We start from the raw sequence: 18,591 nt of genomic DNA, 5'->3' as shown, positions 1-18,591 counted from the left end.
CTACATGTCGATAATACAGGAACCATTATGAAAATAGAACCATAAAGTGGAAAGTACAAAGTTTTATATCCAGTCTTTGGGAAACACAGACTATGCATGCAGTCTTTAGCTATAAAGGAATACAAGTGCAGTGCATTTCTGTTCCCATTTTGTGGCGCAATAGCAGAGAATTAAGTTTATATAACATTCTTTAGCTTGGAGCTTTTCTCTTGACTTTACTGTAAAATAAAGGAATTATATTTGATGGTTGGTTTAATCCAAAACCTTAAATCTATAGCATTCCATCAGCAGACATAATCTATTCATAGTTCAGCTGAAAATAGGACACAACCACAAAAGACTGGATCAATAAAAAATAACTTATTTCGACCAGATGATCCAATTTGCCTGCTGAATTGGGACCGCATACAGTCTGCTTGTGTGAGCGTGCCCATGCCTGTGCCCTACATCTACAGCTCCCAAGGTAAACATCCCAGCCCTCCAGAGAGTTTCAGACGGCTGAAAAATTCAAACAATCTGAAGCGGCCAAGAACTGCCCGATCAGACCCCGGAGCAGGAAATTCATGGGGAGCACCTTGGCAGGCTATCTGTTTGACAGCACACAGCAAAAGACAAGCAGAGGAAAAGGAAGGAGGGGGACGGGAGCCACCGGCCACCTGTCACTGATGAATTGGGGGGGGGGGGGGGGATCAGGAGGAAGAATGAAAACAAGACAGAGAAAGAATCAGGGACAAATCTTTGCGAGAAAAGCCGTACAAAAATAGAGTAGACATCGATTAGATGGGCAATGAACCGATCCAGGAAGAAGGCTGTGACCAAGTAAATACACCTCTCTATCAAACGGAGGCAGAGCAACTCGGGACAGCGCCAACTCTCTCCCTCTCTTGATTAAGCAGCTTCTCTCTGTTCACGGAGAGCAGGCCATCTGTCAATACCAACTCCTCCCATGCACACACAAATACAAAAGCCAGGCACGCGTGCACATACAATCATCCACAACATTCACACAGTACTAATAGAGCATTCAGGGGAATTTAATGGAATTATCAAGATTAAAAACAGGGACTCGTCTGGCTGAATTGAACAACATTTTGCCAAAATGTGAAAATCCAACAAACCAATGCAACTGAAGAAGAGGAAACCAAATGCAGAGAGCCAGCAGGATGAATGCAAACTGTGTAAACACCAGGGTGAAGTCAAACAAGAAAATAACAAGGGTAGGGAAGGGAATAAAAGAAGGAATTAAAAACCCAAATATCCACAAAAAGAACTAACCTTTAAAATAAACCAGGAATTGAAATGAAAGCAAGACAGACAAAAGGCAGCGATATTCAGACAAGCGCAACACAGGAGGCACAGCTAAATGCTCAGAAACACAAAAGAAGTGTTCATCAGTCCTGGGACCACTTCGTTTTTTTTGAGGGAAACCTTTTAGTGCTAAGTTTCAAAGTCTGGAGGACTTCTCAGTAGAGTTGAAAGAAGTCAGAGTAGTAGATTTGTTTTGGAATAACACATTCAATATTCACATATCCCTGGATCTGATCCATAAGTTTGACTATCTACCCATATGGAAAAACTAGGGCTGGGCCATATTATACCGTTCACGGTAATACCGGTATAATGTTAGGCAACGATAGGAAAATGAAATATCGCGATAGAATATGAGTAAAACGCGCATGCGCAGTGCCTTTGTTTTCATACGCACATGGCCGATTGTTGAGTGAAACAGATGAACCAGAATTGGTTTGTAAAAATGGTGCAACTTCAGTGATGTGGAACTGGTTTGGTGTTTGTCTGTCAGATACACAACAAAGCACATTTTTTTGCAGAACATACAAGCGGCCGTCGTTATTGTCGTATTTGTCGGACTAAGATGCTCTTAAATCTGGGAGTAATCTGGGTCCTAAACTCCGTACACTTCAGGTCAAACGAACACTGCAGCATCACTGAGAGTTAAAAACTGTCTAAATTCTTTCATCTTTAATAAAACGATCAGCGTTGCTGCTTTACCAGGTGTAACTATGAAGTTTAACTTCCAGGCATCCATGAAAACAAAATGTATTACATTTAACGGAGTTAGAAGTTAGCAGGAAGCTAGCGGAAGTTAGCTCGCTAGTTTCGCTAGTTACCTAAACATGATATAGCATGTTCTGACTGAGAGATTTCTGAAAAAATTCAAACGTACAGCTCTGCTATCACTTCCAACATAAATGAAGACAGGAAACTAAACAGCAGTGACGTTTGTAGGGTTACTGAAGTTGGGCTAGCTGGTATATAATGATGGGCTACGTAATCGCTAGCGACACAGCTATGTTAGCATAACATAAACAGTGAAGCTGGAGGACGAACACTAACACTTTTCCACTTATAAAAGTTAACGTGAAGGTTCCTCATGGTTAGAGACAAATGCAATCACATGGCAGGATGTTGTAAACGGACGAAACTTCAGTCAGGAGAACAACTGAGATAATCCATCCACAATACGAGGTTAGTCATTAATATACTGCAACAACATGGGAATAGAGCAGCTGCCAGAGAATTCAACATTAATGAATCAATGGTACAGAAGTGGAGGAAGCAAGAAGAATGAGTTTAATAAAGTTTGATTTATCTGACTGCTTTGTTTCGCTTAATGTTGGGAGTTCGCCTTGTAATCGGAAGGTTGCCGGTTCGAGCCCCGGCTTGGACAGTCTCAGTCGTTGTGTCCTTGGGCAAGACACTTCACCCGTTGCCTACTGGTGGTGGTCAGAGGGCCCGGTGGCGCCAGTGTCCGGCAGCCTCGCCTCTGTCAGTGCGCCCCAGGGTGGCTGTGGCTACAATGTAGCTTGCCATCACCAGTGTTTGAATGTGTGCGTGAATGGGTGGATGACTGGATATGTAAAGCGCTTTGGGGTCCTTAGGGACTAGTAAAGCGCTATATAAAATACAGGCCATTTAATGTGCCTTATAATCCCGTGCACCTTATGGTCCGAAACATACGTACTGCACACTGCAGTTTAATGTTGCAAAGCACCTCTTTTTAACTTCAGTGGATATTATACATGGTTATGCTCAGGATATGTCAGCCCATTTCTACTGGAAATGCCTTTTGGTTAAACTTTCAGCTAGAAATTTGCATTTGCACTGTTACATTTTTACAAAGCTTTAATGTACATAAAAACCAGCTTCTTGTTTTAGTGAAATAAATGGAAGGTTGTCTTTTTGCGCTAGTAATGTTGTGGAGTTGTATTTTGTCTCGCATCAATTATATCGTCGGTTATATCGTTATCGCAAATTTTCAAATATATATCGTGATCAATATTTTGGGCCATATCGCCCTGCTCTAGTAAAAACTTATATGTGACTACTCATGAAAGTGGCCACTTTCATGAGTAAATCATATAAGGCTTACATGATTTACTCATGAAAGTAGCCACTTTCTCATTACTTTCATATATTGTTTTAGTAAGTATCCAAAACATACAAGTTTCATTATATAATTTTTCAAGGGATCTTATATCTGTTTTCACTCTTGTATGCTTTTCATACAAGTTTCACACAAGACAGATACAAACTTTATAAGATTTATATATATCTTTTCCATATGGGTAGGAATAATTATGTATAAATAGATATGTCTGAATTTTCCCTGCACTGGGGCTGAGCTTCTCAGACTCAGATGATTACACAGTCATCAGAATCAGAATCAGAATACTTTATTGATCCCTGGGGGAAATTATTTTTTGTTACAGTGCTCCATTTTAAACCAACTTTAAGACAAGACAGACAATACACTAACTAAGAATAGTACAATATATACATATATATACATACATACATACATAAGTCACTCATAAATAAATAGTTGGAAAAGAAACATGTGTAGTTGTAGCAGCAAACAGTGTGTTAAGTGGATGCGTTGTACAGGGAGATGGCCACAGGCAGGAATGATTTCCTGTGTCGTTCAGTGGTGCTTTTCGGTAATCTCAGTCTCTCACTGAACGTGCTCCTGTGACTGACCAGCATGTCATGGAGTGGGTGGGAGGTGTTATCCAACATTGTCTTTGTCTTGGACAGCATCCGCCTCTCCGACACCACCTTGAGGGAGTCCAGCTCCATCCCCACAACATTGCTGGCCTTACGGATTAGTTTATTAAGTCTGTTGGCATCTGCGACCCCGATTAAAATAAAGGAACAATATTTGTTTCCAAAGCTACAGTTGTGATACTGGCTCTATATTGAAATTATCAATAAAGAATGGCCTTTTTTTCTGTGGGTGAATGTAGCTTTGGGCTAAATCCTCAAACGACTCCTCCTTATGCCTCATGCTGTTACCCATCATTAATGACTGTGCATTACTTTCTCTGTTATTGATAGCCTCAGTTTCATGATGCTTAGTTTTAGTGCTGACTTTTAGGGGCCATAAAAACAGCATAAACATAAAGCTTTAGTTAGAATCTGTTCTAAATGACAAAGAAAAGGCTTTCTAAGACTTAACGTCTCCACATTTCCTGTTCCTGGCAAAGATAATATTGATGGAGCTGCGCTGGAGTACATCTCATTGAAACTTCAAACACTTGATTTTGAACTGGTGGAAACTATTTGAGAAGCTTAAAGTGTGTAACAAAGTTTCTGCACTATTCTCTGAATCAAAATCAGCACTTTTTAAAGACTCATATAGGTGGTGAACAAGGAGGATGATGAAAACTGCAACATTAAGAACAGTAACTTAAAACAAATTTCATGTGATAGATCATGTTCTCGTTATTTCATGAAAATAAGTGAAGATTGAAAATGTGGGAACACTGAGTTGTTGAAGACTGTGTCATTTCTGCAACAATCACCTGGGTGATGTTTATCTTATGTTAAAAAGAAATAAAATAAACCTCCAAATCTCCTCCAAGAGTAAATATTTAAAATGTGTCTGCTTTTGTCTTATAAGATGTCTTGTTAGTGCAATGATTAATTCAACAGTATGAGTCAGGTGAACCTCGTGAAAGTAGACCAAAGCATTTCTTTTCCACTTTGGACCAGCGACCCTCTCCTCCAACGCAGCAGCATTGAAATGAAGCAAGTTTGCAGACGAAGGATCAAAGATCGGATCAAAGCCTGTCCTCGGGCCTGACCCAGCACCGAGACGTGACTCTGAAGCTGAACAAATCATTCGTCGGCTTCAACTTAGCAGGTAATTCAAAGTACACTGTAATGCATTCACTGTATTATAAAGAAGAAAAGCTAGTTTTCCCCAGGAACCACATGTCCTGAACACTGTGGGTTGGGGTTTTTTTTGTGTGTGTCAGGTTGTGTATATGGATTAGTTCTGAGAACAGATAAAATGATGGAGAGTGATTTTACCAAAAGAGTCCGAAAAATTGTAATGAAGGGAATATAATCGAGTAAATCAGTTAGAAACAGTCAAATAGAAGGGTTCAGTGGCGTTTCATATACAAATTCCTTGGGGGGGGTGGGGGGGTGGGGGTGGGGGCAGAGCCTAGAGTGTTTTGCTCATCATAGCAAAGATCTTCTGCAAATCAGAATCAGAATCAGAAAGGGTTTTATTGCCAAATGTTGAGCAGGTTTACAACATTAGGAAATTGCTGCGGTGCTTCAGTGCAAACATACTGTCATAAATTGCGCTTAAATAGACATGAAAAAATAAAAGTAAGAATAAGAATTAAAAATGCTGCTGATGTCAGACAGACAGCCTGCCCGGGACTTACCACCTCGGTAAATTCTGCCCCAGAGCAGAATGTCTGATTTACAGATGTGTTTTTCTAAGAAATTGTTTGTACAGAGGAACAGCAGATATAATTTGTGCAGACCAAGAATAGCTTTTAAGGAGATACAGCCTGAGAGACAGGGCAGCTTGTAATCCTTGATTCAATTATGAACTCTGCATCATATCAAAAAGTGCCTGAAGATAATCGTGACCATTGGTCCAAAAGTAGAAGTTTAATCACAAGCTGACTTTGTGACAGGACAAAAGTAGTAAATCCAAATATTAAATAGAGGGCTACTGAAAGGACTAGTTAAAGTTCAGATCCTCATTGTGATGTTGTGGGGGATTTAAAATGAGTTGACTTTGCAGCTGAAATAATTTGGGGTGGACGAGTGGTCATAAATTTGCTTTTCAGCACAGAAGGCTTTTACTGTTCAAGCACAACACTTTTATCTGTATGTTTCAAAGACGATCAAATGTGCGTTTTAAAGGACTATTTTCTTTACACGACTCTGTCATTAAACTGGAAAGATTACCAATTTTCATGCATTGTTGTGTTTTTTTTTTAGCTTTTTTATAAAAACAACTTTTTCCACACATGCACACACACATAGATTAGCATGCACTCTAAAAACCACTCACATGCTGGCTAGTGCCACGCACTACATCAGTATCCATTAACAGTGAGGACAATGAATCACTTATCAGGCATGATTTGCATAACATGTTGTGGCTCTGTGAGCACTCAGACTATTATCCCCTCCAGTTGTGGTTTAAAAAAAATAGGCTGAATCAGAGCATTTGGCCCTTTTTTGAGAGGACGTGTGAGCATCCTCTCACTGCTTCAAACACACATCCTGAATGACTGCAAGCTGTTTGCTTTGCAGCACAAAATACATAAGCAAAGCTACTTTAGGGCCTTTACATGGAAACAAAAGGGTCAAGCACATCCCCACACAATTTTCACAAACATACACAGACATATATATATATAGGCGTATATAGCCTCCATTCATCTTTCTGAAAAGTAATCACATGCACTTTCCACACGCCTGCCTCTTTGGCCTGTGCTGTATTTGTCTGACTGACTGGCTGTCAGAGCAAAATGAAAGAGCAGGAAGATCAATAAAGATGCGAAGGTGATGAATGGAGGAACAGAAAATGACAAGGAAAAGGACAAAGGAGGAAGGCGGAGCAAATGCAAGAAGAGAGGACAGAGGAGCACCTTGCTCTGTGGTAGTCAAAATCTGATAATAGGATGATGAAGCTTAGTGCAGATGTAATGCCGAGTTAGTGGGTTCGCTCTTTCTCTTTTACTTACTTACTGCTGCACAAAGACAACCCTAAGGAAACATATATCTGAGTCCATCTGGCCTGCACTGAGTAAGTCAGACACACGCCTGCACACACATACCCATTCCATAATCCAACCATGAATGACCACAGCTTGCTGAATAAAGCTGGCATCACAGCATAGACTTAGTACACCATAAAGACCGTTAGTGCACCATGGAGACTATTGCACGCCACCTCAGACACACACAAGTGCACAAGCAGAACATACACAAAAGGATAAAGTAGTAATGGGTGTCCCTGCATGACCTAGTTTCAAGCTGAAATATGTCAGTGTGTGGAACCAGCTCCCTGCAGAACTGTCTATTAGTAAATCCCTGAATCCCTGCCCAGATGCTGCTCTGTTCTTGACCCATGACCTCTATGTACATTGAGGATAAAAGAGGATTTCTTTCCAAAACACAATAAAGTATTAATAATATTAGAATTGTTCCATGACCATAGAATTATAAGGTTTGATCTGACTTTTGGGCTTAGAAAAACCTTGCTAACATTAGATTGTTCTTTGCCATTATTACTCTTATTTTATCATTTTAAAAAAGAACGTTGCCCGACGTATGTACAAGCTATGCAGTGTTAACACTCATAACATGGTTGAAGGCTATTTCTCCCATCTTTTTTTATTCTTTTCTTTATTCTTTGCCAATACTGATAGACACTGACATAACAAAGAAGCTGAGGGTAATAAGTCAATCCATCTGAAACAAGCCAGGTCAGCAAATTTTTACCATTAGCTTAGGGTGACCAACCGTCCTCTTTTCCCCGGACATGTGCACTTTTCACGTTCTGTCCGGGGGGATTTTCGAGGACCCATGTGTGTGACGTCATCCCCGAACTGCTGCTTTGTGAGCGCTTGTTCTGCACTCAAGGACAGGACTGACAGCGCGCAGCAACGCGCCTAATGATGTTCAAACGATCCCAAAGCGCAAGTGCATCTTTTCAGACGAACTGCAAAAGAAATTTCCCTCGTACTGACCATAGCTGGACTGGCCATCGGGCATACCGGGCATTTGCCTGGTGGGCCGATGGTGATTTTTCGTTTTTACGGCCGATGGTTTTGTTGTTGTTGTTTTGTAACGGTATAAACAATCAAAGGTGGTGGATTGGCCAGATGCTGGCCGGTGTGTAAAAATAACTCAGTTATTTGGTGGTGTCTATGGCGGAGCTTCCACAGAGGCTAGCAGGTGGATGAGGGAAACGGGAGGCAGGAGGAGGAGAGACCCGAGGCGGCCGCCGGTCCGAGTGTCAGGTGAACTGAACTTCAGGTGAAGTTATGACCTGCAGTCTATCTGGGTCAGATATAAACCAAATTTAGGTGTAGTTTATTTTCATTGTGCTAACTTTTTACAGTCAGTTACAATAACTCATACTGCGTACTAGCTAGCATGACGGAGTTTCTATACAGGTGGGCGGGTGCTATGATGTTACTGATAGTGATATGATATCGGTTTGGATATGTGGTGAGAGGGAAACATGAAGATGAAACCAGGAAATGTCCTTACTGAATCATCAGAGCTAAACAGGTGATGGAGAAACAGGGTTACCTTTAAGGTGGGCATATATGAGTTGAAGGGAAGTTATGAACTGTTTCTGAGAGACAAATAACACCAGGATCCTTTTCTATGTAGCTGACAGCTGGTAACTGTGCAGGGGCGGGTCTAGCAAAGTTTTGCCAGGGGGCCAGGTTGGGCATTAACAGGGAAAAGGGGGCACAAAGAAATACCTTTCTTTCTTATTCTCATTTAAAATGTCTAGATTTTAAAAAATAATTATCTGAATCTTACAACCAAAGTTTTTTGGCTTTATGGTTTTTCCTATAATACCTGGTGGGCCGGTCTCCAGTCAAAATACCCTGGTCAATTTTTTCTCCCAGTCTAGCCCTCATACTGGTAATTTTTTTTATGCAGATTAAGCATTATTTCTGTACCATTATTTAATTCCAGAGGTTTTTAAGTTCTTTTTTTGCACTTGTTGACTTGTAAAAGCCTATATGACATATTTTTTTCACAATTAATTAACCGCACAGTGAAGGCATCGTTTAAATATGTTAAATATGTTTCTTTAAGCAAGTTCTTCATGATTGAGCTAAGTGTCCTCTTTTTTGGAAATCAAAATGTGGTCACCCTACATTAGCTACCATGCTAGATAGCTACTGATGTCAAATTATGCTGGTGTTTACTAGGTACAGTGACTAGAAACAACAAACGGGCTAATGGATAGCTGAAGCAGCTAGCAGAGTTAGCAGCAGGGTTAGCGGAGCGCTAATGCTAAACAACATGCTTTTTGTTGATGTCGTGTTCATCTACTTGTGACCAACAGTATAAATCTTATATACAGTAAATCAATTTCTCTAGTTGACATTGATCTCTTAAATATAGTACACAAAACTGTGACTTCAACCTTTATTTTTGTTTACACACTTATCTGCACAAGATGAGTGTCCCACCGGAGACTAAAACAAACAGAACTGCTTAGGTATAATAGCTTATATGGATTTGGGCAAGAAATGGGGAACCGTAAATAGTGCAGAATGACTCTCTTAAGACTAAACAACAGCAAAACAGGAAAGGGAAAAATGTCCAGGGAGTTGCTTCTCTGGACAGAATTCAATACTCCAAGAATTGGCTGGTTGAACTGTGTTTTTCTTCCTTCCTAATTGAGATAAGAAATGTGGTCAAGCAGCAATTATCTTCTTCCAAATTGCATCCTGACTTGCTTTAACATAATAAACGATCCTACCCTTAGGTGCAGCAGCAAATTCTCCTCACTCCATGCTGATAAACACGCATACTGTGCATCATTGCCCTACATTCTTCCAGGCCTGAGGCTGCACGTTTTGGTTGCTTACAATAAATATAAAGATTTTAAGCTATCAAATAACAATGGAAACTTCAGGACTCACTTAGGGAAAAGGTGTCCACTTGGTCTTTGACACAGAGACCCTACTGGCTGTTTAAAGCTTAAATCAATGACCAATCTCAGGCTTAGAGTGGAGGACAACATAGGCTGGCTAGGTCAACGCCAAGTGTGCCAGTGTTTCTATTTCTGGCACATCGTGACTTATTTAAACCATCCTATCCCTATAACGTCATCAACACTCACAACGTCCCAGTGTCTGGCCAAGCAGACTCTCAGCCTTCTGTGGCTGTGTTTGCTGGTGTTGTTTTACACATTTGACCAGGCCGATGCAGAGTGTGCATTCACGCACGCAGGTACAGTCTGTACATATTTACAGGTTCTTTCGCTCTTACGGTGCGCTCTACCTGTGATTTGTTGTGCAACGCTCCCTGCAGTTCGGGGAAAATTGTAGCTCCGACTTGACGTCCATGTACCAATCAGTTGTGAGTCGAACTGAGAAGTACTTGAAGGAGCAATCTATGGGTGTAAATGCCACCTTTTCACATTTTTTTGGCAGTTTGCATTGCTGGGAAAGGAAGAGGATGGGGCCAGGCCAGAGAACGGATGAAGCCCCAAAGCCAGCAGGGTTGGATGCTGACTATTCCAGCATCATTTCATGCGTGAGCGAGTGAGTGATTAATTCAGCCACATTTGAGTGCGTATGTGTGTGTGTGTCTGTGCATGTTGCTATGGTAACTTCGGTATAGGATGGGTTGCCCCATGGAGAACACTTGCGGCTCACTACAAGACCAGAAGCCTGGCCTCTTGGGATGGAGAGTGCCCGGCGGTTAATGTTGTGCTAGTTCAATGCCCGGCCACGCGTTAGACATCTGGATGACATCTGTTTCTGCACCTGATTGTTTGTATGTGGGACACTCTGCCTTTAGACACTGTGTGCATATATATTGTATCTAGTGGCATTACTGCAAAACAAAACAAAACAAAATACTAGCATAAACGCGATGCTGAACAGGGTTGCTGCCCCTCGCCCCACCAAGTGCAGACGGCCCTGGAGTCTTTCCAAGCTCCCCGCTGTACTGCTTCTGTTGCTTCAGCCTTAATGCCCTGCCTTGTATAAACACGCACATAATAACAAATATAATTAACTCTCAGCAAGATTTAACCAGCAGAATGAGGCGAGCAAGCACGAAAAAAAGCCACCGAAAGAACAGACGAGGGTATTCAAACACAACGACTGCAAGGCAACAACACTGGAGGTGAGAAAGGGGCACCAGGAAAAGTGAAGAAGTGAGCACCCCTGCTGTGGATGCTCCTGAGTTAAATGTGACTAATTCAACCTTAAGAAAAGAGAAAGCCCAGTGGACATCTGGAATAGGATGATCTACCCTACATACTAATTAGAGGGCTCTGCTGTTCCATCACATTATTAACAGCCATTAATAACTGCACGGCTTTTGGTTTTGCATAATACGCTCTGTGTCAAAAGGATCTTTTTTTTTGACAAGCTGGCTGCTGGTGCTCAAGTTTCTCCTGCTACGACAATCACCACCACCAGGTCACATTAACTTGCACGCACTGTTCAACTGTAAAGACCGATGATGCGTAGCAGGAGCAATTTTAGCCTGCGAAGAAGTCGTCTTTTTTCAGCAGATTTAAATCGAAACATATGTTGTTAACTACTGAGTGATTCCCACTTTTGAGAGAGAGAACTTCAAAGAGATCAAGTACAGCGAACGCTTCTCCAGGATTCCCTCTACAGTGGAGGACACACACGCAAACGCACAAGTAGGTGTAAAAGCAAAAGTAGGAATGCACTCTCTTTACACCTCTTTACACGTGAAATCAGACAAATGGCTTCCCCTGTTCTTCAGTACAGGCAAAGATTATAAAGAGTGGGAAGAGAAAGAGGGCATTGAGTGAGAAGGGACACAGAACTGGTTTAAATGTGTAAAAAAGAAGACAGAGAGAGGACGAAGCTATCAGTCACTCACCTGTTTCCAGTTGTCAAAAATGATGACTTTGCTGTCCTCGTCGTCCACTGTCACCGTATACTCGTAGCCCTCACCTGCAAACAAAACGCCCTTGTCACACATAAGAAAGGACAATGCAGCTCATGTTAAGAATAAATAGGGGGGGTCTGACAGGTTGTAAAAGAAAATCATAACAGGAATTGTGGCGATAAAAAGAATGAATCACAATATTCACTACTTAAGTAGATTGTCTGCATATTCTGCCTCAAGACACTGATGAACCAGTTTAAGTCTTAAAAACTGTCCTTGACCTACTCTAGAGTTCTTACATCATTATCTGTGAAGATTACAGCAAAGCATTTAAAGACCGGGCTTTGGAGCTAAATGATGTGTTTATGAAGGCGGTATAATGCAGATGTTTTAATGCTATTTTGCTCCAGTTTAAATGATGATGGTGATATTCCGCATTTTCTTAACTGTCAAGGAATCCCATGAAACAAATGTTTTAAGCCTATATGTTAAAGCCCAGTCTAACTGCTCTGCCTTATCGGCGACTCTCGGTCCAAGCCTCTTTACTCTTACCGAAGAAGGAAATCTTTTCAAACAGCTCGTCAAAAAGGTAGATTTTCCCCATTTCCTATAAGTCAAGGTCAATTTTTACCAAATGCTACTTGAAACGAGATTTATTATTTTGGGAATGAAATGTTTTCAGATGCAGATTAATAGACATTTTTGAATATTCACAGCAGCAGCGTATATGAGACAGTGAAGATTGAGTCCATATAGAGCACAAGTGTCGAACTCCAGGCCTTGAGGGCCGGTGTCCTGCAGGTTTTAGATGTGTCCTTGATCCAAAACAGCTGATTTAAAGGCTAAATTACCTCCTCGACATGTCTTGAAGTTCTCCAGATGCCTGGTAATGAACTAATCATTTGATTCAGGTGTGTTGACCCAGGGTGATATCTAAAACTAGCAGGACACCGGCCCTTGAGGCCTGGAGTTCGACACCCCTGATATAGAGAAATAACACATCATGTGTCACTATTTTGAATCGCATGCTTAATTTTCCATCATCTGATCTCAAAAGGCAATTTTTTTGAGTAATGGACATTGAATCTTATGATACATTTAAAATACAGGCACGTCTGGAATCACTGTGGCGACTGCCGTTGGTACGCTACCTTCCAGTAACCACATGAAACTCACGGATCCCCTCTTTCTAATTGTACGTGTTTTAATTGTTACCGGCAACAGCTGCAAAATCAAAGCACTTTGAAAATCCAATGATTCTTTTTGATACACAAAAGCAGCCAGATGGAGCTACTGTACGTGCCCATTAAATATCGTAAATTCATTTAGGCGTAACAAACTGAAGCTTCCTATCATTACACCATTAGCACAAACACTTCTTCATTAAAATACACAATAACTGTGGAAAACTCACCGGGATCAATGAGATTTCTGCTCTTAGGGACAACAAATCTCCCAGTGTAAATCAATGCTGTCTTTGGAAAGTAATTACTTTGCGTATTGGCTGGTAAGGTGTTACTCCACTCACAGATGCTATGGTTCTGAGCATCTGTTCAAAACTACTAAAAAAGTGCTAATTAAACAGGTGTTGTGTCTTTTTTTTTTCTTTCCACACTTTGCAATTTTAATGTGTGAATAATTGAACGGTTTAGTGCACCACTTAAATTCCCCGGCATGATAAGAGTAGCATTGGGGAAACATGTAAAGGCTCCTTGTCTGAGAGGGGTTTTTGTTTCTCTCCCTGTATGATGCATAAATCCAAATGTACAATGTTGGCAGCAATGAATACCACATGATGATGTCAAGGATACGTCAGCTTTATGCATGATGGAGAGCGTTCGTCTCTTAATGACAGTGACTTATCGATTGGCCGAGACAAGAGCTGATTATCCCCGGTGTTAAACTGATCTTTGCCACAGACAGACCTGCTGACTGATAGAGGGGGAAAGAGGGTCGGGACAGTTTTAATGAGCTTTAATGGTAGACGTGTATACCTTAAGTAGAAATATACCCAATGACACGAAGACCAATAAACCAGAATATCCCATTTGCCTGGCTGAGGTCACTGAGACCTTTTACATGTCTCTTTATTATATTTAAAGCTACAGCTAGTAGCTGGTTATCCTAGCTTAGACTGAAAAACAAAATAGGTGGAAACAGCTGGTACGGATTAGTGCAGAATCCCTTGGTCCCACCTACCAATCTGCACAATGTCTGCATGCTAAATATAAAAGCATTTGCTGAGCTGAGCAAAAAGAACAGGAAAAAAGGGAAATCTGTAAACCTCTCTTGGAGGTGAGAAATTCAGGATCAGAATTGTAAACCTAAACATAGTTTTACTCTTTGGTTTTATACTTAATGTAAACTAAAAAGGTATAGCCTTCATGCATAAGCGCTACTGATGTACACCAGTCTTTTTTAGACATTTGGACACTACATGATTTAGGTAGTCATGATATGGCAAAACAAAAGTGCTCAAAGAGTGGTTGGGTGAATTTTGTGGTTGGATGAGCGTGCTTTACTGTTTTCTAAAGTTAAACCTTGGTTAAACCTAGTTAAAAACTAAGTGGAAACAAACTATGAATATAGGTGAACATGCATGTATGAAGACATTCCATCAATCTCTGTCCAGGTCATTACCACATGCTTGTGTCTCAGAGTCTATAGAGAGGGATCTGTCTGACTGCCCGGCCAGAGATAAGGCCAGCGACGACTTGCCCACGCCATTCTGTCCCAGTAGCACTATCCTCAGTGCCCCGCCATGGCTGTGGTAAGATGACTGGGCAGCAGCCGATTGGCTGAAGGACTCATCCCGAGGCACCGCTGTGTCACTGATAGGCTCCTCCAAGCCTGGGATCCAATCACAGTCCTCGGATACGGCCTCTTCCCTTCGCAGCTGGTGCTTGACAGGCAGGGGTGTGCTCCCTCGTCGAAGCGGGGGTGCCGTCGTTAGAAACATACTGTACTAGAGTGAAATAGAGACAAAATAAGAAAGACTGTCACTGGGCATTGCGGGAGGTGTTGCTGGCACGAGTGCATTCCCAGATTTTTAAAGTTCAAAGCAGACAGCTGATCTACCTGTAACGCTGCCTATTCTTGTCCATGTTATCGCAGGAGAATGTGGGAGGGGGAGGGTACTTCCACTGTGTGCGTATGTGTGTAAAAAATAAAAGGAGAAGGAGGTGATAACAGCAGAGGTGAGACAGATGAATGGCAGTGTGAGAGAAAGATGCTGATGAAGACACAGAGCATGTCAAAGGGAAAATTAAGAGAGGAGGAGGGTGATGTTGAGGTGGGGAGTGGTGATATGAGGGCAGTAGGAGCTGCTGACAGAAAAGTGACAGCAGGTTGATAAGGATGCAGAGAATGAGGTGGAGACCAGAGAACAACAAGAAGCGTGCATGTAACACGGAAACATTTGGCAAGGATAGACAAAAAGAGACTGCAGCTGTGCGTAATAAGTGCACTCAGGTGGCTATATGCTGCACGGTGAGTGTGTGCACAGCGGGAATTCACGTGCAAACAGGTCAAAAACATAAAGTCTGCATCTTTATTCTTAGTCTTTTAAAAATGGAAATCTATAATTGGAGGCTTCCAGTGGTTTTGTATAGAACAATGGCTTTGCTGAGAAAGCTGTGAGTGTTTCTGCACGAGCACAATAGTGCATGTGTGTGTGGGAGTGTGTGTTTTGCAGCCACAGCAGGTCAACCACAGAAGACCTGCATTAATATTAATACAGCAATTAATCTAGCTCCACAGCAGCACCAAGCATTGGTGGCTCTGTGTCTGTCTGTGGCACAGCCAAGTACAGTACTGGCACTTAATTAAAGGGGACTGACACAATAATAGGAGCACACTCAAATACATTACAATGCAGTTTACAGCTACTGTTGTGTTACTGAGCTGAGCACGTCACAGGACACGAGCTACAAGTCATAAACTTGCGTGTTGAATTAGATTTGGGTAGGTTGCTATAATGTAGCAAACTAAAAAGGTATAGCAGAAAGGTTCGGTATATTGTAGCATATAGTATAGAATAGTATAGTAAGTATACTATAGTTTATTTTAATATAGTATAGTATAATGTAGCACATAGTATAGCATAGAATACTATAGTAAGAGAAGTAATAGTAATACTCTATACTGTAGTGTAGTTTAGTATACAATAGTACACTATAGCATACAGCACACACACCAAACTTAATATTTAATGGTTTTTTAAATGAATAATGAAAGTTAATGGAAGAAACCCAGTTTCTATTTGGTTCCACAGATATGGTAAATGGTAAATGGCCTGTATTTGTATAGCGCTTTTCTAGTCCCTAAGGACCCCAAAGCGCTTTACACAACCTGTCATCCACCCATTCACACACACATTCACACACTGGTGATGGCAAGCTACAATGTAGCCACAGCCACCCTGGGGCGCACTGACAGAGGCGAGGCTGCCGGACACTGGCGCCACCGGGCCCTCTGACCACCACCAGTATCACGATGTATCAGAGAACTGTTGTCCTGTGAATGTGATACCATCACTATTGTGACATTCACAGGACTATTGTGACAGTACTGCATTGTTAGTTACTCTGTACATACCATTTGTAGTGTTTTTGTATAGTGTTGCATGGAGATGTCTTTTTTTTAAGAAGTCCACCTACTACTGATGAAACTGAGATATTTTAAGAAAGAAAGTGTAATTTCAAAAATGTGTATTCAGTCTGTCTGCTGTTGTCACAAAGCAATGCTGACAAGAAAATGAAAGAAAGCTGTTGCACAGCTCGTTGACTTAACCACTGTGTGGTATGACTGGTATAATGTAAAATTATGTTTTTGCTAGTAAGGAGGCTGTAGACCTGACACTGATTCAGACCTCTGTCTTGGATGAAATGTAACAGTTTGGACAGCCAGCCTCAAGATAGGATCCTCTGACTGCTAACATGACGCTTTTCCTGGTGTAAAATAGAGCACAGAGTGTAACAGTGCAGTCCTTTGAAGTGCACTATAGCGTAATTGCAGTGTTGTTAATATTGTATAGTGTTTTTACAACAAAATGCAGTTAAGGTGTGGCTGATTGTGACACTTGAGTATGTAGCTCTCTCATGCACACGCAGACACATCAAGCCTGTCGCTCAGGTAGCAGCCAAAGGATCTAATCAATTAAGCACGCCTTTATTGTCTGCAGCGCTCAGAGGAGCTTTCCTACGCAGAGACCGTGACCACGGATCGCGCCAGCGTGTCAGGGGTTAATCTCTCTCTCGCCAGGCTGTCTAGAAACTGGGGCAAACAGCAGTGCATAATACAAAATTAATACTACAGGCTATGTTTTTATTCTCTCTTCCTCGCAGCCCAATCACACAGACACTGCTGTTTCTTTCCAGCCCAGTTAGTCTTTTTTACTTTCGAGTCTTACGAGCCGTGTTTACTGTACAGCTGATCCATAATTGTGCTCAGCATCTATGGAGTAACCTGTGGGATTAAGTGCTCCACTATATGAACGGATCGAAGGCGTTTAAGAAGTGTAACACTTGCCGACGGTTTACAGAACACACAGATATCCTGTCACAGCAAACGCCGAAACGCCTAACAGCAAGTGGGGTTTAGACCGGGTGAGAAAATCTGGTTCATTAATATTCAGTCTTTAAGTCACCAATGAGCAGTCAAAGTTCGCGTGATAGTGAAAGAAATTAAGAGCCTAAATAATAATAATAATAAAACAATTATCTAATAAAAGTGAAAAAAAAAAGGGATTCCTGCACATAGAAAGTGTAGCTGTGAGAAACCAAAGTGTGCTGCAGAAAAAAAACGTAGGCGGTGTTGTAGCAGCGTACCTGGAGTGTGTGGCTGGCTATTGTGCAGAGCGCACGAGGCTGTAGTGGAACATCTGCGTCCCCTTACCTGGTCAGCCATGGTTATCGGTGAGTCTTCTCTTTGCAGAACGAGGCTCAAGTCATCTGTGCTGCTTGCAGACCCGGCATCACATTAACCACGGCTTTAACGCACGGCACCCAAAAGGCACGCGCGACTCATTTAACGTGATGTTATTTTCCCCTTCTCCGCCGAGTAAAACCTCCCCCCTCCACCTCCACCTCCTCCCTGCCTTCCTCCTTCCGCTCGCTAGAAATGAGAGGTGTGGCGCGTGGAGCGCCGGGATGGGAAGAAGCAGGCTGCCAGGTGGAAGAAGACTCTATACCTGCCTCTCCGCTCGGCATAGGAGGCGACTTTCTATGTGAAGGAGATGAGGACGGACAGCCACCGGCACCGAAACGCATCCCCTCATGTCCTCTGAGAAGAGTTCCAGCGGACAGCAGTTTGTACGCTCCTCTCTCCACCTCCAGTTAACACCTGCATGTATCTCTCTCTCTCTCTCAGTCTGTGTGTGTGTGTGTGTGTGTGTGTGTGTGTGTGTGTGTGTGTGTGTGTGTGTGTGGGAGTGGGAGTGCGCCCTTGAGTGACTGCAGAGTGATCTTGGGTTGGAGGTGAAGGGAGTGATGAGTATGGGGTGGTGTGCCCCTCTAATGCTTTCAAAAAGCTTGTTAAGTTCTTTTCAATAACTGTGTGTGTGTCAGACACCAGGGTTTGAGCTGCTCCCGTAGAAAAAATATCATTCAGTTTTGACAACTGTTAGCAGTTTCTGTCTGTGAGGCGGAGCGGCCGCCAGGGGGAGGCAGAGAGACATCTCGT

The 18,591-nt window shown here is 42.0% G+C and overlaps 1 protein-coding gene across 1 annotated transcript in view; it reads right to left on the bottom strand.

The window, feature by feature from the left end:
* Positions 1 to 18,343, bottom strand: part of rem2 (RAS (RAD and GEM)-like GTP binding 2) — a 35,443-nt gene extending 17,100 nt beyond the window's left edge. The window contains exons 1-3 of the mRNA XM_085254083.1: positions 17,806 to 18,343; positions 14,551 to 14,875; positions 11,902 to 11,975 (exon numbers count right to left, since the gene is read on the bottom strand). Of these exons, the coding sequence (XP_085110209.1) occupies positions 11,902 to 11,975; positions 14,551 to 14,875; positions 17,806 to 17,817 (411 nt within the window). The 5' untranslated portion in view covers positions 17,818 to 18,343. The remainder of the gene's footprint in view (positions 1 to 11,901; positions 11,976 to 14,550; positions 14,876 to 17,805) is intronic.
* Between the last annotated feature and the right edge of the window lie 248 nt (positions 18,344 to 18,591).

The sequence above is a fragment of the Mchenga conophoros genome, linkage group LG18, assembly GCF_057382185.1.
Source record: "Mchenga conophoros isolate Kocher_MC1m ecotype Shallow Benthic linkage group LG18, M_conophoros_male_GT1.1, whole genome shotgun sequence".
In the NCBI taxonomy this organism is placed as follows: domain Eukaryota; kingdom Metazoa; phylum Chordata; class Actinopteri; order Cichliformes; family Cichlidae; genus Mchenga; species Mchenga conophoros.
This window is presented reverse-complemented; position numbering and strand designations above follow the sequence as displayed.